This window comes from Physeter macrocephalus, chromosome 19 (assembly GCF_002837175.3).
Source record: "Physeter macrocephalus isolate SW-GA chromosome 19, ASM283717v5, whole genome shotgun sequence".
NCBI classification, from domain to species: Eukaryota; Metazoa; Chordata; class Mammalia; order Artiodactyla; family Physeteridae; genus Physeter; species Physeter macrocephalus.
This window is the reverse complement of record NC_041232.1, coordinates 5,316,414-5,337,190: the sequence shown is the minus strand read 5'-3', so window position 1 is coordinate 5,337,190 and position 20,777 is coordinate 5,316,414. Positions and strand designations below refer to the sequence as shown.

The 20,777-nt window shown below is 52.5% G+C and overlaps 1 protein-coding gene across 2 annotated transcripts in view; it reads left to right on the top strand.

Moving 5' to 3' along the window:
* The window catches only part of ZNRF3 (zinc and ring finger 3), a 148,622-nt gene that overhangs the window by 126,637 nt on the left and 1,208 nt on the right, over nucleotides 1–20,777 (top strand). For both annotated transcript variants that reach the window (XM_024120887.3, XM_055080396.1), the window contains exons 3-8: nucleotides 13,093–13,167; nucleotides 13,583–13,714; nucleotides 15,059–15,169; nucleotides 16,109–16,276; nucleotides 17,882–17,984; nucleotides 18,654–20,432. In XM_024120887.3, the coding sequence (XP_023976655.1) occupies nucleotides 13,093–13,167; nucleotides 13,583–13,714; nucleotides 15,059–15,169; nucleotides 16,109–16,276; nucleotides 17,882–17,984; nucleotides 18,654–20,432 (2,368 nt within the window). The remainder of the gene's footprint in view (nucleotides 1–13,092; nucleotides 13,168–13,582; nucleotides 13,715–15,058; nucleotides 15,170–16,108; nucleotides 16,277–17,881; nucleotides 17,985–18,653; nucleotides 20,433–20,777) is intronic.

Below are 20,777 nucleotides of genomic sequence, written 5' to 3'. Positions count from 1 at the left end.
AAGTCTGAGTTACAGTAGCCTAAGTGGGTTTCTAGAAACCAAACAGTCTAACTGAGAAAGGAATCTGGCAGTTCCGGGAGGGGAGGAACAAGGGATGGGTGAGCTGGGCTTGAGAAGCACACTCCCACCACCCTGTCCTCTGACCTCCTTAAGATCTTTGTCTGGTGGGTCCCTATCTTGGCTGTGCCCAAGGATCAACCCGGGGAGCTTTCGGGCCTACAGAGGCCGGGTCCACTTCTAGCCCAGTGCCCCCCAGTCTCCAGGGAGGGGTCTACCCCTGTTTTTAATATTTATTTGAGCTTTCGGGCCTACAGAGGCCGGGTCCACTTCTAGCCCAGTGCCCCCCAGTCTCCAGGGAGGGGTCTACCCCTGTTTTTAATATTTATTTATTTATTTGGCTGCCTCGGGTCTTAGTTGCAGCGTGTGGGATCTTAGTTCCCTGAGCAGGGACTGAACCTGGGCCCCCTACATTGGGAGCACGGAGTCTTAGCCACTGGACCACCAGGGAAGTCCCTGCCTCTGTATTGTTAAAAAGCTCCCCAGAACATTCCGATGTGCCACTCTGACAGCCACTGACCACCTTCTGCCGGTCTTGGTGCCTAAACCGTGAGGCTCCTGTGTGTATATGGTGTGCAATACACTCAGGTCGACTTCCAGAACCTTCCGAAGGTACAGTCACCGTGAGTCCCAAGTGCCTGCCACTCTGTGTGGGAACTGGACCTGCAGGAGGGTTCAGACAGGGTGCCTCAGCTCTCCTTCCTGGAGAGGAGAGGAACCCTGTATGCAGATGGTCAAGGGGAGGGCCAGGCGCCCCAAGGAAACACTCATAGTGTATGTGCTGTGTTGAGATGGAGATCCGGCCGAAATGCTTACCGTGTACCAGGCATCTTCTCATCTTCTTGCCTGTTAGCATTATCCCCATTGTGCAGGTGAACAAATGGGAGCTGAGAAAGGTCCGTCAGGTCTACTCACAGCCAGAGCTGGGGAGATGAGCCTGAATTTTGACGCAAGCAGTGTGAGGTGACAGCTCCACCCCCTGCCCTTCCCCCATGGCAGTGCTAAAAAGAACCTGGGTTGGACTGCCCATTCACAAGTCACCTTCAGGCTGTGTTCTTCTTCAGGGCCACTGTGGCTGGGGGCCAGATAAGAATAGCTAGGCTGAGGGGGACCCAGCTGGTAACACTGCCCAAGGTAGGTGTGGGGAGAGATTTGGTTCTGTTGCTGTTGTAAATGATTTTGGTGTGAAGTTGATATAATGAAACTATGTCATTCTTAAATTCTAATACAAGTGACAGATACAAGGAATCAATACAATAGGGTATGCCAAGGACCATATGGAAACAAGCTTCGTAGATCCTTAAGAAGTATACAGGGTGAAGGTTGTACTGTTTGTGAACTTGCATTGGCTAAAGAGCAATGGATATAACTCCTCTGAATGAAAGAGCCTCTGATGAAACAGGCATGAGCTTTCAAAACAGCTAACCTTGTACAAAAGTAGAACTTTCCACCCTGCCATCCCTCCTTATGTTGACTATATGAGGTGCATGACATTTGTAAAGGGAATTTTAAAGATGGAGTCCGTGGGACTTCCCTGGCGGTCCAGTGGTTAAGACTCTGTGCTTCCAATGCAGGGGGCATGGGTTCGATCCCTGGTTGGAGAACAAAGATCCCACGTGCTGTGTGGCATGCGCCCCCGCCACGCCCCCCAAAAAAGATGGAGGGAGTTCAGATGGGCTAGGATAAGAGATATCTGGAATTTCCTTGTGGGGTTGGGAAATACAATACTTACATAAGCTGTTAATGGACTACCTGAGTTTCAGCGTTCATGTTTATACTTGTGCACATACCTCCATCATGCTTGATTTTTGGAAGCCCCTAGGATAACATGAGTGTTTCTGTAGCCTGGGATTATGGAGAGAGGCTGATGTCAAATTGTCAGCTCTCTACTACTCCATGGCTGTGTGATGTAACTTCTGAGCCTCCAGCTGTGAAATGGGAATCAGCCCCACCTCGCCTGCAGATGCTGTGCAGATTTAGTGCTATTTGAAAGCGCTCATTGCCTTGCCCCGTACATAATAAGTACTTTACTTACTTTTCCCTCTTGGAGTCTGATGCTTTGGGGCAGTAATGTCCCAAGACCAGGCAAGGGAGCCCCTGCTTCTAAAGCTTCTGGCCACCTGGTGACGAGTCCAAGAGGAAGTCCCCTTCTAAATCATTTCCGGTATCCCCACACTGCCCCAAGATGACCCTGTGCTGGCTTCCAGGACCTTGCAGACCTCTTCTCCAAGACCCTCCTCCTAGGCGCAGACTATCCTAGCAGCACACCCGTCTTCCCAAGGAGGGTGGACAGACCTTGGCCTCAAGGCTGGGGTGTCCACTCGCATGTGTGTGAGCCCCCCTCAAAATGCACAGTGGGCCAGGGGTGAGCTTTTTCCACACTGACACATTCTGACAAGGAGTTAGAGAAATCTCGGTTAGAACCTGACCTTTCAGGTCTTTATGAAGGTGTATATGTCAAGATAGAGGGTAGCATAGATTTTATTTAATGGTTTTTTAGCTTTGTCCCAAGCCCCAGAAATGTTAGGAGCAAGCCTGCTTCGGGCATGCAGAAATTCTTTCATCCAGATTCCTTTCCTCTTAATAAAAATAAGAAAGTCATATAATCAAAATATCTTGGGTTTTGGTTTTGTTTTGTTTTTTCAGTTTGCCACCTTATTCAGGAATTCTCTACCATGTTCCTTTGCCTCATCACAAGTTTTGCCTGGGGTGCTGGGTAGGCAGCTTCTGGACCTCCACGAGTCCAGCTGAACCAGGAGAGGGTCTGGAATGTGCATCTGACAGGCATCCCAGAGGCTTCGTGCAGTTTGGGGCTCAGTGGTACTCAGCCCTACCTGAATTTTAAAACTAACTGGGAAACTTTGAGAAAAATACTTCTGTGGGGCTCCATTCCACATAGATGAAATAGGCATCTTGAGGGGTGGGCGGGGCCCAGTTGCCTCCCCAGTGGGCCAAGGTTGAGAAGCAAGTCCACCCAGCTCAGCCTCAACGAGAGCCCCGCCTCTACTCTCCTGGTGGAAGGGAGACTGTACGGGTCTTCAGACTTTGCAGGCACTGTTGTTCCTTGTTAAGCCCCATTCCGCCACCTAATTAACACTTGTTTATAAACAAGTGTTCGCTGCCATATGCAGAGAAGGGGGTGGTCCTTTTTGAAGTTTCTAGTTGCTGACTTTGTAAGATTTGGCCTGAAGTGGGACTTCTGGAAACTCAACCTGGGATAGCTAGCAGCTAACAGGTTCTTCCAGACGTTTCTCTTGCAGCCATAGACATCTCACTAAACAAGCCAACTGCCGACGTTTTTCCATAACACCCCCTGACCCGGCAGTGGCGACGGAGCGGAGGGTGTGGACAGCTTCCTGGGTTTTGGTGCTCCTTGTCAGGTGTTAAAACAAAGAGGATCATTGTGTTTCTTGGAACTGGCCTAAATGTCTATGTTTAAGATTAAGATCTAGGGAAACGCATTTCCGTTTGAGACCCAGCATTTTCTGATTGTGAAGGGCACCAACCTGGTAATGGCGCCGTGACACGGCCGCGGCCTCCAGCCTCTTCTGCCGGTTCCTTTAATTAGGAGAAATTAAGTGGGGCTGCTACATATTTTGAGAATAAATAACGCTAAACTTAGGCAGCCTTAACCACTAACTTAACCGCTGAGTTCTCGCTGCTACATGTCTCCTAAATAGATGAGCATAATCTTCACTAGCACTTAAAATGCATCACCTTCGTTCCGGAGCTCAGAACCAGCAGCCGACTGGAGACTTTGGAGGCTTAATGACTTTAATTGTGGCGAGGAGTACCTTCTCCGGGTGGGAGGGGCCCGGCCAGCGAGCTAGGGTCAGAGGAGGCCGGATGGGAGCCCGCCCCCGCCCCCCCCCCCGCCGAAGGCGGCCCCACCGGGTGGGGGGAGGGGCTGGGGGTGTGGGGAAGCCGAGGGGGAGGGACCGGGGACGGGGGTGGCCGCGGGGCCTCGGAGTTCTGAGCCGTGTTTGTGGCTCTGGCGCTTTGATCTCCGGCCAGGGAAACCTGGAAGGTCAGACCCGGCTGCAGCCAAGCCCCGGAGCCAGGAGCCGGTGGAGCGGGCCGGGCTGCGCCACCCACCTGCACCCTCCTCCCGCCGCAGAAAGTGAGCCCGCCTGGCTGCCCGGCACCCCGACCTCCACTCCTTGGGGGCTGTTTTGTATTGGTCTGCCTTAGGCAGTGGGTTAGGGTCTCCAAGTCGTGGCAGTAAACTGGCCAAATGCCCTGCTCATTTGGTTTGCAAAGATCATGTTTGTTGTACATACTGTAAAAGAAACGAGGTTATTTTTTAAGCTATGTGCCCCGCTTCCTTCCTACCCCCTACCGATTCCCCCAGAGCTGCAGGTGATTCCCCTAAGTGCACGTTAAGGTGTTAGGGTCGTTTTTTTCTGGCCACTTCTTCTGATGCCCCGCCCCCTTCTTGGCACCAGGATTTTCTCACCAGTTACCCATGTGCGCTGGTGTGTGACCTCATTTCCTATGGAATGAAAGGTTTCTGTAGGAAAACAGGGCTCTTGGTGAGACGGGCCTTGCAAGCCCCCTTGCCTGGCAAGAGTGTCCCCTGTCGTGCAGTGACTCATGCTTCAGGGCACAGCAGCTGACCAGAATGCTCAAGAGCCCGGTGCCTGGGTGGTCACTACTCAGTGAAGAACACGGGGGAGGAGGAAAGGAAAAAGTGAGGAGGGCAGCTTTAAAATCCACTTAGTGGCCTCCAGAGGGAGGGGCATAAAGGGACGGTGGTGAGCTCTGGCTTGTTTGCACTGGGGTTGGAGCAGCCAAGAGAGACTGGTGGCCGTCAGGCGGGGTGTCTCTGTCGTGTTGACAGGCCCTTACCCCTCCCTGGCCACAGGAGCAGGCCCTGTGGCAGTGGCAGCCTAAGCAGGGCTTGTTACCGGCCCTGGGTTCCTGGCAGTGATGTGCTTGAAGCTCAGGCCTCAGGTGGACGAGCCTCGCAAGCCTGTGCTTTTAGTCTCTCATTGCTCCACCTGAGGCCACCACTGAGTTTAGAGTTTGGAATCTGCGGCCAGTTCCCAGGATCTTCACAGCAGGTGGGGAGGGCAGGCCACTGTCCACACACTCTCCCCTGTGTGGTGCAGGCCATCTTTTTCCATCAGTCTTTTAGGCTGAAGAAAAGCAAAGCTCCCCTAAGTGATACCAGGAGAAAACTGTGAAAATCCACATCTCCTGCCATTTGTCCCTGTGGATATGCCTGAAGCTGATCGTTTGGTCAGCTTTCCTTTGGTGAGAGTTCTCAGGAAGGCTTGCATTCCTCCCTCGAGTAGAAAGGGCAGACTCTGCAAGTGCACAGGCTCGTTTTCTGAGAGCTCTGACATCGGAGATGTGTTCACAAGAGGCCTGGGGCCCCATGAAGATCCACCACAAGGCAGAGCCACTTTCAGTAACTGGGGTCGAGGTTGCCCAGGGAGAATAATTCCTACGTTAGAACCAACCACCAATAAAAGACCCATCAGCAAGCACTACAGCAGAAGACGTGCATGCAGTTAATAAGAAACCAAATCCCGAACATCTGCAGTGCGGAGAATCTTGAGTTCCAAGAAGGTATGGTAGAGAATTGGACCTTCCACAATTCAAGAGTCAAAGGAAACAGGAGATCAGGTGGCCTGGAGCGAGCTACAGCCTGTGTTTGGAGTAGCAGGGCCCAGGGTGTTTGATGCTAACCCCAAAGGCAAAAGCTCATCCTTTTTAGGTTAAGCAACAGACATTTCTTGGCCATTTACCCTGTGCCAGGCTCTTTGCGGGATTCTGGGCATTGAGCAGGAAAGACGTCTGAGGCCTTGGCTGCCCTCTAGTGAGGGAGGCACTTTAAGTAAACAGTTACACAGTGTGATGTTACAAGAGCTGCACCCGTGGGGCTTGGTGGGGCTTGGAGGCAGGCCGCAGGCCAGGCAGTGCGGAGGGAGTGACACCCAAGGCAGGGAGAGTTAGAGGAGGCAAGGCGGGCTGTGGGGAGGTGCAGTGTGTTTCCCCAGCAGGTGGGCAGGCTCCTCCTAGTCAGGCTCTGGGGCTGGAGTGTTGAGTTTGCTAAAAGCCAGGGAAGTCACATCTTATTCTAAGAGCAGACACAGAGTCTTTCGGGGAGAGTGGGGCAGGTCAGATCTGTGGTTCATTGACTAGAGAAGTCCTTCTTATGCTGCGTGGAGACCCTACCAAGGGCAGGCGGGGTGGACTAAGGAACCCCCAGGGGGGAGTGTTGTTGTGACTCACGTGGGAAGTCTGGTGTCCTGTACATGGTGGCAGCAGTGGAGATGGAAAAACAGTGGATGGATTTGGAAGATGGAATCAGCAAAACGTGGTAAGCAGTTGAGTGTAGGGGTGAGGGCAAAGGGTTGTAGTTTAGCTTGGCCCCTTGGGGGGGCGCTAGCGGGGCACCTCCCTAAGGAGGGAGCCCTGGTTGTAGGAATGTGAGGACTGCATGGAGGGTAGGCCCATGCACCTGTATCAGCCTGAGCAAGAACAGTGAACTCTGCCCCGGGGACAGCGGCAGAAGGAGCTTGGCGACCCTGCTGAAGCAGAAAGCTGATGCCAGGCTGTGGGAACTAAGCCCTGGGACTCTGGTGCCATTTTGGATTCTCCATGATCATGGTTTCTGCCACCTTGGGTCATACTGCTGTATCAATATGCCAGAGGAGAGCTGCAAGAGAACACTCTCTTGGGTAAGAAAGGAATATAGCGCCCTTACCCTGCTCCTTTCTAAGCAAGATCTCTTCCCCCAGGACACCAGCAAGTGTGTGGAGACAGGCATTTCTAGGAGGTCCTGGCTTGTATCTTTCTTGGGGCTCCTGGCACACAGTTGGCCCTCTTAAGTAGTTGTCAAATTGAACTGTATACAGTTGACCCTTGAACAACACAGGTTTGAACCATGCAACCCACTTATACATGGGTTTTTTTTCGGTAGTAAATATTACAGTGCTACACATCCCAGTTGGTTGAATCTGTGGATGCAGAACTGCAGGTACGGAGGACCTTGGAGACAGAGGAACCGAGATTATGGAGGGTGACTGAGTTACACAGGGATTTTCCTTCAACTGCGCAGAGGGTTAGCACCCTAACCCCCATGTCATTCAAGGATCAACTGTAATTGAATATACCAGGAACCATCTCATTTAAACTGCAGTGTGTGTATTCCTTAGTAATCATTTTCCAGATTAAAACGTCGATCTGTGGCCCATCCCTCACCCTCCTACGTGAGTTAGAGCCAGGGAGTGGTTAGGGGGTGAGATTTCTGTCACGTGAGCATGCCGTGTGCACGGAGCCTTGGGTCCCATAATTTCTCCCATGGAAGGGCGGGTAGGGTGTGGACAGGAGTTGCTGCAAAAAGGGTCCTGTGTCAAAAAACCTGGGGATGCTGGGTAGCTAAGAGACTTATCACACACAGCATTTCTCAAAGGACACTGACCGGGATAGTCTCTCCTCCAGTGACACCTACTACAGGGATGTGGGATAAGTGACTCCTGGTTGGTAGTTTCTTACTCATTGGCCCTCAGAACCAAACGCTCGGACCTTTCCTGATGACTCCCCCAGCCTCTTCAGAGAGGCCAGTGCCATCACTGCTGGCAGAATGGACGCTCCGTGAGGACGCGCGGCCACCATTCTGCTCACTGTGTATCCTCCAGGCCTGGCGCACGTAGTAACTGGTTAATTACTACCGTTGAACAAATAAAGTAATAAATGGCACCTCAACTAGAATTAAACTCTACTGCTGCCTACTATGTTAATTTGTGGAGTATGGGCCACACCCAGGGCAGTCTGCTCTGTTAGGCTTTACGGGGCACAGACACCGGTCAGAGATGTACCTCCTGGCTCCATAGACCCCAGGGCAGCTTAGCCTGGCACCCAGTCAAGACATTTACATGTGAGATGTTAGTGCCATTCGACTCTGCAGGGCCACTTGTAGCGATTTAAAGGATAGATTCCACCAGAATGCTAGTACAAGAAGATAAATACAGCACTGTTCATAATAGAGAAAATGAAGAAATCCCCTGAATGCCTGTCAGAGGGACAGTCTTAAGCTCCATGTAATGGAAGAATATATGTAGCTGGTAAGAAGAATGGACATTTTTCTGCATCACTGCATATAATATTGTTGAGTAAATTGTTGAGTTAAGGGGGAAAACAGCAGAGTTGAGAACATTATATACATCCAATTTATTTTTAAGTGTGTTTTGGTATGTGAGTGTATATAAACATAAACATTTTATTGCTGCTAATATATGAGTTTAAAAAAAATGGAAAGATATAAACCACACTATTATAAAGCTGGGATATAGGGAGGTAATAGGTAGATTATCTTTTGCTTTCAATTTCTCAGTTATTTTAAAATTTTCATGTCAAGCTCATATTACTTTTATTAATAGCAAAAATACTAAAGATGGTCACACTTGCGGGGAAAAATGCATCCCAGAAAGTGATAAGTGGCAGAGGAGAATCTTGACCGGTATTAGAACTCAGAGAGGGATAAGAGCTGCTTTTCACTAAAGAGAAGCACTTACCGGTCTTATGCGGCAGGCTTTGCACGTGAACTTGACCTTGAAGAATCAGTAGGCTAGGTAAGATCAACTCATCATTATAGTTCACTCTGGAGATCTTTGTGCACATGAAGGATCACACAGAGAGTTACTCTGAGACTGCCTGCCTCCTCCTAGCCAGCTCACCAATGGGCCACTTTATCCAGAAGTTAAATCTGTTGACAGATTTGTCTTTTACTGTCTGTGTCATCTTATCTTGTCATTACTGCAGATAAATTAAGAGTTGAGTGGGTTTATAAGGAGGGGCATTAAAATCCTATGTGGATTGTATTAAGATTCTTAATAATCTTCATATTCTTTGGCCCTGGGCCTCCATCCTAAGAAAATTGGAAATGTAAGCCAAGATTCATTCATTGTGGCATTAATTACAAGAATACAGAAAAAACTGGAATAGCCCAAATATCAAAAAGATATGAGTAGCGTATCTGAAGGGATATATCACAGCCTTAAACATATTAACAAAAAAATTTAAATGACTTGTTGGAAGCTTATGATAAGTACAAAAAGACCAGAATGGGAAATTATATTCAATAGAGGCAAAAAAAAAAAAAAAAAAAAAGGCTGCTTGAAGCCCCCATATGTCAGAACTTCCTGTGAGAGGTTGAAGACACAGAAGACAAAAGCCTTCATATCAGTGCTAACAGTCCAGCTTCCTGGGTTATCCTCTGGTCAGGCGTTTGGGACAAAGGAGATTTGGGGCCATCTTTTGGGTTATTTCTGATTAAGGTTGTATGCTATCGAAAGTTTTCCTACAATAAAGATTAGGCACCGGGGACGCCACGTCCAGTGCTTGACGAAGAAACGGATAAACAGGGGGAAATGGAGTCTGTTCCCAGGGGCTCTGTGGAGTAGCTATGGGGTGGGACCAAGCCCCGAACCAAGTCTGGGTGTAACTGCACACACCGGGGAGAGCGCCAGGTCCATTCCTGATTGGAATTCCTGAATTTAATTGAAACCCAAGCAGACTCTAGGCTGTAGGTTTTCTCACCCACAAGGTGGTCATGGGACTATTCTTATCAGAGTGCCCGCCATGTATCCAGAAATTCACGAGCCCCCTGCATTGAGAGTGTGGAGTCTTAACCACTCGACTGCCAGGGAAGTCCCAAGACTCAAACATACTGATAGAAGCACTTTCTTAGGGGAAAACCACATCCACATTCGGGGAGCAGTAACCCAAGAGTACGGTCCAGGCAGGTTTGCTTTCAATTAGAATGAACGTTTATTGAATAACCATAGGAGTCTCGCATTGCTATAAGTGCCAACCACGTAAGATCCTGTCTTCTAGAGCTTGACCTTTTGTACTTTGCAAGATGTAAGTCTGCAGATGTTTGTGCTTTTGCTATGTGTCTCAGTGGCTGTGGCAACTGTCTAGCCTCGGGTCTCACAGCCCTGGAAAGGTAGATGAGAGACCATGACAACCTTTTATTCCTCATTCTGCTGTGGGGCTTATGGTCACCTGCTGGCTGGTGCCAACCTGTCCTGGCCTGATGGAAGCAGCGGCAGTGATGAAGGGTGGGGAACGCCTGTGTGAGTGGGGTGAGGGGAAGGGCGAGCAGAGGTCAGTAGGCAAGGCCTTCAGCTGCTCTCGAGGCCTTGCCAGGACATCCCACCTGCTTCTGCTGCTCACACCCTTCTCATGCTCTTCTTCCCAATCCAGTCTGTGCACAGGTCAAGGGTAACTGCCCTCTCCAACTGAAGCCCAGTGACCTTCATCTAGCAACAGGCACCAGGCTGCATCTTAGCCTTTTGTTGAAACAGCCTTATTCTGAGAAATTTGGACATTGGGTGTGTGCCTTTATAAAGATAGGGTTTTGAAATAATATCCCAGCCCACGTTTGACTAGAGAAAACAGTGAAAGATCTAACATATGAAGACATGTTCAAGGATGCCTCATCAATTTTTAAACTGAAAATGTGGGGCAAGGGGGAAAGTATGACCAAGTAGTGTTCTGTGTTTTCATTTGTTTTGGGAATAGTATGATCAACGTGTCATTTTCTTAAGTGTGGATTATTCATGGCCTATTTTCAATCCCAAGCCTTGCTCCTGACAGGCGAGTTCCTGACGTAATCCTGACTTGCCTCCTGTCCAGTCCTGAGTGCAGGAAATACAACCTTACTTTAGCAGCTTACATTAAACATAACTTTTAAAGTAAGCCGACTGTGAGAATTATCATTTTCTCAAAATATTAGTACTTTGGACCCTGTGCATTAACCTGGTTGTGTCTAAAGTTGAGCTATAAACAGGATTAAGCACCTTATTCTTGACCTGCTCTTTTCACTCGAGAAACCTGGAGATGAGTCCTCCCTCCTAGATTTTGTTTAAAATGTCTTTTAAAACGTGCCTGGCCCATGGGGGTCATGCCTGGCCTCCAGATCCCCGTGACTTCTGCCTCCTCGTGAAGCCAGGGGGGCTGGAGGCGGGAGCAGGCAGCAGCCGAGGCTTGCACTGCCCCGGGGCCTGCAGCCTCTTGTCCCGCGGCCTCCAGGCTCTCCAGATGCACCCCATTGCAGCTCCCAAGCAAGAGGGAGGTGCATGCACAGTCCCCTCGGGTGCTGTTTGATGTGCTCAAGCAGGGAACAAAAGCCAAAGGAACGAGAAGTCCTGTTTATTTCCTCGTTTGTGGTGCTGTCCCTCAGGGCCCCCTGCGTCCCTGAATTTGTGAACACGGCTGGGCTACCCCCTGAGACTGGCACCTACTTGCTGTTAGTTAACTCTGGAGCCCCCGAGGGCTTGTTGACCTCAGGCAAAGGGGTCTGTGCCCCTAAAGAGCTTTATGGAGGAAAGTGACACCACCTGGCCCCGAACTTTCTCACTGGGCCGTCATGTCCTCTCTTGCTGGAGGCAAGTGACAGCTGTTGCAGCTCTTTCTGCGTCGCTCTGGACAGTCGTTTGACTCCTTGAGTGGCCAAGACTGCGAACTGGAAGGGACCCTAGTCCTCATGACACAGGCTCCCTCCTCCTTTTACAGATGGGGAAACTGAGGCTGGGGCTGAAAGAGACTCTGACTCGCCCACCACTGGCAGCTTGTCTGGCAGAGCTGGAGACAGCGCCCAGGGGCCCCTCCTGTTGCAGCGTGCTGGCGGGGAAACGGGGTGGGACGGGCAAGCGGCAGAGCAGACTAAATACATCGAATCTCAGTTCAACAGGAAAGGGTCCCCAGCAGAGCAAGGACAGCTTCTGCAGCACAGCACTCAGGTGTCTGAGCTTGTTCAGTTGCGGAGGACTTTGCTGCGTCGCTGACAATCCACCGTCCTGCTTATTTAGTACCAAGTACAGGGAGCTGTCTTGTTGTAGAAGCTGTGAGGTAAGACCGCCCTCTGGTGGCTGATGGAGCTATTGCTTTAGCCACATTCTGGTCTAAGGCTCAGTATTGCTTTCCTGTGCGGAAGGAATTCAGGTTTCATTCTTTCTCAAGCACTCTGAGTCACAGAGACTTTCTTGACCTCTGAGTACTAGCCATCATTTGCCCATCTTATAGGGGGTTTGGTTTTTGTTTTGAGCCCTCCCCCCACCCGTTAGAGGTGTCTCGCTTCCCTAACGAGATTCAGGTTCCTGTAAGCAAGGATTATGTCTTACGTCTTGTTCTTCCTCAGCTTCTACCCGTTGTCCCCTTAGCTGGACATGAAATTAGAAGGTTCACTGGGGTGGAAATCCTTTCCACCAAAAGAGAATCCCACCCCTTCTCATTTGTTCCTAAAACATTCTAATCTCATCTCTGATCAGTAGTTCCCCAAGTGGTTGAATCCTCAGAATCCCTCAGAAAACCTTCAGAACTCAGTTTCCTGGGCCTTACTCCAGCCCTGCTGAATCAGTCTCTGTGGTTTGAGCCAGGAAATCTGCTTTACGAACTTCCCAAGTGGTTTTTGATGTGCAGCCAGGTTTGGCAGCCAACTGCTCTAAATCCCCATTTACAATTATTTCTCGTAGCTTTTCCCCCGACAGCATGTCCAAAGGTCTTTAGCTTATGTCACTTATTAAAATTGACCGTTTTCAGATTCCTTCGGAAATATTCAGTACGTTTCTCTAACTGCGGTGCTGGATGATGTGGTGAGGAAGCAGGACCGCAAGAGAAGGACCAAAGGCATTTGCTTCAGCTGCCAATGGCCCTGTGTTCATAGCAGAAAATACTGAAACCAGTACCTTTATGCTGACTGGGCAGGTTGTTGATTTGTAGTTTGATTTTAAGATTTAGGCTGGATAGGGAGACAAAGGTTAATTGAATACCCAGCTATTTATTTTCACCATTTCTAACCCATTTGGTTCCCAGGATAACTGTACAAGGTGCTATTACCCACCCCCCACCCCCCTTTTTTTAAACAGATGGGCAAGTTGAGGCTTAGGAAAGTTAGTAACTCACCCAGTCACATAAGTTGGTGACTGTCAGATTCTGCATTCGAATACAGGTCTGATTTCCAAGGCCAGCTTCGGAAAGGTAAGGACCAGGGTGCCAACCTGCTCTTTTTCACTCTGCCAGGCCAAACGAGCCGTGCAGCGGGGAGCCACTGCAGTCATCTTCGATGTGTCTGAAAACCCAGAAGCTATCGACCAGGTAAGCTCCTCGGGCCAGGCCAATCAATGCTGCAGTGTCCCTGAGAGAAGCACCTCCTTTACTTAGCCTGGCTTCTCACGGTCGTGTCACCCTCATCCTCAGGGCCCTTGCGCTTGTCTGTCCTTGTTAGTTATCTGTGTTTGCACATCATACTCCCAGGCAAGTGTATCAAGAGGGGTAAGAGCCAAGAAGTTGAGGGTTGGTGAGGCATTTTCAAAGACACTTCTGGGGTCCCGCTCCATCCTAAAAGGGGCATCATCCTCAGCCTCGTCCCTCTGGGAGCTCCAAGCCTATGATGAGGAGTTTGAGGATTTCCAAAAGGGTATTTCGTGTTCTTTTCTTCCAGCCTTTCTTTCTCTCTCCTGCTTCTTGAAGTAATTACGTCTTCTAACCAGGACCTCCTCTCCTTCCTTAGCTAAACCAGGGGTCAGAAGACCCACTCAAGAGGCCAGTGGTGTATGTGAAGGGCGCAGACGCCATCAAGCTGATGAACATTGTCAACAAGCAGAAAGTGGCTCGAGCAAGGATCCAGCACCGCCCTCCTCGAGTGAGCCTCCGCTGGCCACGCCGCCACCTTCCCTGCTGCCGCCTGTGCCTTAATCCCCTTTGGGCTTTGGCCTTTTGCTCCTACCTTCCTTCCATCTACAATGCTGATGTGCCCCAGGTTCCTTCAGGTTTAGATCAGACTTAAGGCTGGAGGCCAGGGAGAAATTTCACCCGGCTCCTCTAGAGGGGATTTGAAAAGTCCTTCCAGAGATAGGTGATTTGTGACCAAATGTCTTTTCCACCCGGCACCCCCTCTGGGTAACCTCCTGTCCTTTTTTCTCTTCTGTCCCATCTCCCTGTGAAAGGCTAACTGAGGAGCATTGAAGGGAAGGACACCCTACACTCAGCTTCCTGTATCTCCCTCCTTCCGTCTGGCCTAGACTAGAGGATAAGGCCTGTGCTTCCTTCTTCCTATGGGGCAAATGCATTACTGAAACCCCCTAACTTGTGTTTGATTCTGTAAAAGTAAGCTTTCAACAGGGATTGGGGCTCACAACTTCCAGGTGGTTAATGAATAGCTTCATTTTTTAGGCTTCTCTTAGGTGTATTAAAGGGACACTGCTGGCATCTTTTGCCCAACCTCAGGCTGAAGATTCTAGGAACCTGGGACAGGTGCCCCACAGATGGTTTATTTCCTCCTCACGAATATTGGAATATTCACATAGAGGATGGGTCTTTTGCACAAAATATACGGATACCCATAGCATTCAATTAGCAAAACTCCATTCCTGTTGGCTAAACACGTCCTAGATGAGGTAACTTTAACGTTTTAGGAGGCAGTGTGCCATGAGGAAAAGGTAAGAACTAAAACTAGAGGGAGTTTGCAAAAGAACTGACTTGCTGGCTGCTTTTTAAAGGAAAAAAGAGTGCTTTGGTAAATATGACTCATTGTAGTGGAAGCTGATATTTGTGGAAGCAGCATACAATTTTCTGAGTTGTTGTAAACCATTAATTATATGGTTAGTAATCACTGTTCCCTCAAAACATGACACTCACTCTTTTGTCCCATAAATGTGATATTTGTGTTTATTTGGAAGGACCTCTCCTACTGGTTACGGTGAACTTTGCGCTATTCTGCAGGGAGCGAGGCTCTGAACAGAGTTCTCTTGGCTATTAGGAGGCCTGGCTGAGACCGCTACAGCCTCCCCAGGCCACACTGCGGGGCACTGCCTGGGCCTGGATAGCACACTGTGTGTGTGTTAGCAGAACCCCACATGTGCCCTGCAAAGGAGGGGAAATGCAGCCCGGTGGCCCCATCCTTCTCCCGACCAGGGCTGACCCAGCCCGTGTGCCAATCCCCAGGCTGAAGAGAGCTGTGACTCACTGTGTCTGTGTTCTGTTCCAGCAACCCACGGAATACTTTGATATGGGGATCTTCCTGGCCTTCTTCGTCGTGGTCTCCTTGGTCTGCCTCATCCTCCTTGTCAAAATCAAGCTGAAGCAGCGACGCAGTCAGGTAACTCAGAGCAGCCTGTGAGTGTTCATCCCTGCTGCCCCTTTGCTGATGCAAACCTGGTCCTGAGCCCTGCAGCCTGTTCCCAGTGGCCTAGAACCAGCAAAGATGGAGAAAAACCAGAGCAAAGCTTATAGCACTGTGTCATCTGTGTTCCGAAAGGGCCAGTCCTACAAAGGCCGAGCCCTGGGGCCATTTCCAGCCAGGGGTTTTTCCAAAGAAATGTTTAAATGTCAACCTGCACCCCTAGAGCCCTGCTCCTCAAATATGATCTGGGGACCAGCAGCATCAGCATCACCTGGGAGCTTGGCAGAAACGCAGAATCTCAGGCCCCACCTCAGACCTGCTTCATCCGACTCTGCATCTACCAAGCTCTCCAGGCGATTCTCAATAAACAGAGTAGCCGCTCTAGTGCCCTAGCTGGCACACCACTGTGTGCTTGTAGGAAGGAAAGATTTGGGGGTAGAGGGCAATGGGAGGATACTCGGGAATCTAGACTCTCAGAGGTGTAGCAGTGTGATGTCCACAGTGAGAGACGGTGGACCTGGGCGCTGAGTTCTCTCGAGGATGGGTGGCCATCACCGACAGAGCAGCAGCTGATGTTTGTCAAGCGTGTCTGGTTTGCCAAGTGCTGGGCACCCCATGCATGGTGTCATTTGCCCTCAGAACGTTCACCAATGAAGGGAGGAACCCTTAGCACAGAGCAGAGTTGGCCAAATAATTAGAGTAGACTTCTGCTGGTACTGCTGCTTAGACTGATGTGGTGGACACTTGGGAGTCTAGAAGATCTGTGCTCTTGTGCTGTGGCCTCTGAATCTTTAGTGATTTCTCAGAAGTCTGTCCTGGCCTGATGGAGACTAGTATTTGGCCGACCATGGCCCCGGGTGACTAGTGCTGTTAACATGTCCCAGACCCTAACATGGACCACGTTCTGCTGTGCAGAATTCCATGAACAGACTGGCCGTGCAGGCCCTGGAGAAGATGGAAACCAGGAAGTTCAACTCCAAGAGCAAGGGGCGCCGGGAGGGGAGCTGCGGGGCCCTGGACACGCTCAGCAGCAGCTCCACATCCGACTGTGCCATCTGCCTGGAGAAGTACATCGATGGAGAGGTAACGGAAGAGGCGGGGCCAGTCCTGGTGGGGATGAGGTAGATAGGCCCGCAGATGGAAGGGGAAGGGCTTTTCCCACAGGGGAAGGGCCGAGCTGCCTAGGTTTCCAGGGGATGTCCTGAGACCTTCAAACTGCTCTTCCCCCTCGCCCCCCAGAAGGGGGTGGCCACACACACAGACACTCTCCAGGGGACCGAGCTGAACATAGGTGATTTTGGAAGTTGATCAGAAATATATAATGGGCCAGAAAATGTCTAGTTTTAAGAACATTTACACTTAATTTCAGAATTGCTCTTCTGAAAACTCTGGCGCTTGACTTGATACAAACCTCTCTTACAAAGCTGTATGGAATGTTTACGTTTTTACTTATAAAGAGATAAGGGATGTGATGTCCCCTTTTTCCTTCTAGCTTTTTTCTGAAAATTTAAAACTTTCAGAAAAGTTGCAAGAATCAGACAATGAAAGCTGCATCATTCACCTAGGATCACCCATTGTTAACATTTTGCCACATTTGCTTCATCTCCTTCTGGATAGAGGTGTGCATATACACACACATTTTGGGGAGTGGGGAGCAAACCACTTCAGAATTAGTTGCAGGCATTTGATGCCCCTTTGATGAAAGTGTCCCGCCGCTGTGTAGACTGTTGGATGAAAAACGAGGTTTTGCAGAGGCCTTCAGACGAATAGTCTTACATGGTCTCTACCTGCATACTGCCTGAGTTCTCATCTGGGCCCAGGAGAGTTCTAGCTTTGTGATCTTGGGCAAGTGACTTTATTCTCTTTGCCTATGCTTGTGACATGGGCCCGAGACTGACCTGTACTCCAGGTGATCACAAAGGTTACACGAGAAAATCCAGGTAGGACTCTTGCCACAGTCAGGCACAGCCTTAGGTGTTAGTTTGAATGTTACTGCATTGAGCTAGTCAGAGAATGGAAAATCAAAGTAAAATTAGCAAGTTTGGAGGGTGCTTTGGCCTCAGGAACTTTAGAGGTGGTTCTGCCTGCCTCAGAACCCCATTACCTCCTCTCCACGTCGGGTGCTTTGTTATTAACTGTGTGCCCCCAGGTGAGTGCTGAGGGTCCAGTGAAGGGGAGGATGGGAGAACTTTGCCCCCTTGCTGCCCCACCTGTCAATCATGAGTCCCGGGCATCTTCCTTTCTACCCGCCCCATTTTTGGTATCTGGAGCCAGCCACCATCCCACAAGTGCAGAAGGTTTTGGGGTGTATCTAGCCACCCTTGCATACCCCCAGGCTCACCATTTGCACTAGCATACAGCTCTGGCGGTCCCTTGTGTGTGGCGTGGGTGTGAGTGCCCTCCTCACAAGAAAGGAGCTTGCTTCCTCCCTCAACACCAAGCACCGTGGTTGGAGCTGGCTGATGGTCCGTGTCTTTCTCCCTAGAACCCATGTGTGGGCCCTGACTCCACGGAACAGAGCCCACTTGTAGCTAGAGATGGGGAGGGGGAGCCTCTGGGCAGTGCCACAGTGAACTGGGCTCCTTGGTCCACTCTGGGCTCCACGGGAAGAAGCACTGCAGGGCTGAAGACAGCACCGCCCTCTGCCTGTGCCCTCCCTTCAGGCTGTGTGTCCTCTCTCCCTCCCAGGAGCTGCGGGTCATCCCCTGTACTCACCGCTTTCACAGGAAGTGCGTGGACCCGTGGCTGCTGCAGCACCACACCTGCCCCCACTGTCGACACAACATCATAGGTAATTCTCCGCTGCCTCTGTTGTTGCTGGAGTGTCACTGTCTTTACCGAGTACCTAGCAGGAGCAGGACACGTGCTGGGGAGCGAGCAAACCACCGCAGCATTGCCACCTGGACTTGGAGGCGTAGGGGCTTGGGGTTTGGAGGCCTCTGAAGAATCACCCTGAGTTTGGGTTCTGGCTTTGACATGAACTGGCTTCCTGACCTTGGGCCAGGCACCCAAGCCTCTCCAGGCCCTGGGCCCACAATCTCTTCAGCGGGATGACAGTGGTGACGCTTGCTGTGCCTGGTATCTCGGGGTTGTGATGCTGCTGCTGCCTCCCTGTGGTGGTGGATGAGGGCCCGGAAGGCAGGGTGCCCTCCAGGTAGCTATTCTCCCAAGAGGGAAAATGGCTTTCCCCTCCGTGTCCCTGTTGCTCTCTCGAGCCTTATGCCATGCAGAGCAGCTGGGAGGTGGGAGATGGACCCTGACAGGAGTGACCACCTTTCGAGTGGAGAAGCAGGAGGACTCTACCCACGTTGCCGGGTTTGGCGGCAGCTTAGAATGGGCCATGGTCGTGAGACAGGGCACCTTGGCGCCGGCCGCCTCAGTCTGTGCCCGCATCTGCCCCTCGAGCCCTTGGCCCCAGCGTGCTCGCCCCCCTGACCGCGTTTTCTCCGCCTCTCCCCAGAACAAAAGGGAAACCCGAGCGCTGTGTGCTTGGAGACCGGCAGCCTGGCGCGCAGCCGGCAGCAGAGGGTGATCTTGCCGGTGCACTACCCCGGCCGCGTACACAGGGCCAGCGCCATCCCCGCCTACCCCACGAGGACGAGCATGGACGCCCACGGGAACCCTGTCACGCTGCTAACTGTGGACCGGCGCGGAGAGCAGGGCCTCTTCCCGCCGCAGACCCCCACCTACATCCGCGGCTACCCGCCCCTCCATCTGGACCACAGCCTGGCCCCTCACAGCTGCGGCCTGGAGCACCGGCCCTACTCGCCGCCCCCCCACTTCCGCAGGCCCAAGTTCGGCGGCCGCAGCTTCTCCAAGGCAGCTTGCTTCTCCCAGTACGAGACCATGTACCAGCACTACTACTTCCGGGGCCTCAGCTACCCCGAGCAGGAGGGGCAGCCCCCTCCCAGCCTCGCCCCCGGGGGCCCAGCTCGGGCCTTCCCCCTGGGCGGCGGCGGCAGCGGCAGCGGCAGCGGCAGCGGCCTGCTCTTTGCCCCTGCAGTGCACGCGGCCCCAGCCTCGCACCTGGAGAGCGGCAGTGCGTCCAGCTTCAGCTGCTACCACGGCCACCGCTCGGTGTGCAGCGGCTACCTGGCCGACGGCCCGGGAAGCGACAGCAGCAGCAGCAGTGGCAGCTCAGGCCAGTGCCGCTGCTCCTCCAGCGACTCAGTGGTGGACTGCACGGAGGTCAGCAACCAGGGCGTGTACGGGAGCTGCTCCACCTTCCGCAGCTCTCTCAGCAGCGACTATGACCCCTTCGTCTACCGCAGCCGCAGCCCCTGTCGCGCCGGAGACGTGGGGGGCTCAGGCCGGGGGCCCGTGGTGCGCCTCGAGGGCTCCCCGCCCCCCGAGGAGCTCCTGTCTGCGGCCCGAGGCCCAGGTGCGGGGCGGGGAGAGCCCTGGCCCGGGCCCGCCTCTCCCTCAGGGGACCAGCTGTCCACCTGCAGCCTGGAGATGAACTACAGTAGTAGCTCCTCCCTGGAGCCCCGGGGGCCCAACAGCTCTACCTCAGAAGGGGGGCTCGAGGCCTCTCCCGGGGCCGCCCCGGACCTCAGGAGGACCTGGAAGGGGGCCCGGGAGGGGCCGACGTGTGCCTGCTGCTGTGAGCCCCAGACCCCAGCCCCAGACCCCGGAGCGGGAGCGGCCGGGGGCGGCATCTTGTTCCTGGGCCCCCCGCCTTGTGAGGGCTGCGGCCCCCAGGGTGGGGAGTCACAGCCGGGGAGCTCCCAGGGCCCCTATGGCCTTCACCCGGACCATTTGCCCAGGACAGATGGGGTGAAGTACGAGGGCCTGCCCTGCTGCTTCTATGAAGAGAAGCAGGTGGCCCATGGCGGGGGCGGGGGCGGGGGTGCCGGCCGCTACACCGAGGACTGCTCGGTACGTGTGCAGTACACGCTGGCCCAGGAGCTCCCGCCCAGCTGCCACCCCGGGGCCCGGGACCTGAGCCAGCGCATCCCCATCATTCCGGAGGATGTGGACTGTGACTTGGGCTTGCCCTCCGAATGCCAAGGGACCCGGGGCCTCAGCCCCTGGGGTGGGACGCTGCCAGGTCCGAATGCCCTGTGGCCCTACAGGGGTCTGGGAGCAGCCCAGCAAGAAGAACGGGTTCCGTGCTGCCTGGCCAGGGCACCTCTGTCACCTCCCTGCCCTCCAGAGGATGTGGGGGGCCCTGGGGCCAGCCACCCAAGTGCCCCCCAGGACACTCAGGGCTCCAGCGCCACAGCCGCCGAGGCTGCAGGTGAGAGCAGGCGGTGACAGTAGGCCAGGATCTGGGTCTTCTCTCCACACACTTTCTGAATGACTTTCTTGGTGCCCTTGGCTTTAAACACCATCCATACCTGATGATTTCCAAGTGTTACTCCCCAATCCAGCCCTTCCTCTGGGCTCCAGACCTGCTGGGCCCTCTGCTTCCGTGAGCTCTCTCCCCCAGATGCTGCAGAAGCATCCCGCTTGATCCTGCCACAGCAGTGTCTCGAGTTCCTCCCTCTGCACTCCCTTCTCCAAGGCTCCCTACCCAGATGCTCAGGCCAAAAGCCCAGACCCTGCCCCTCATGCTCCAGGGTCCTGGGCTTCTCAGCCTGTC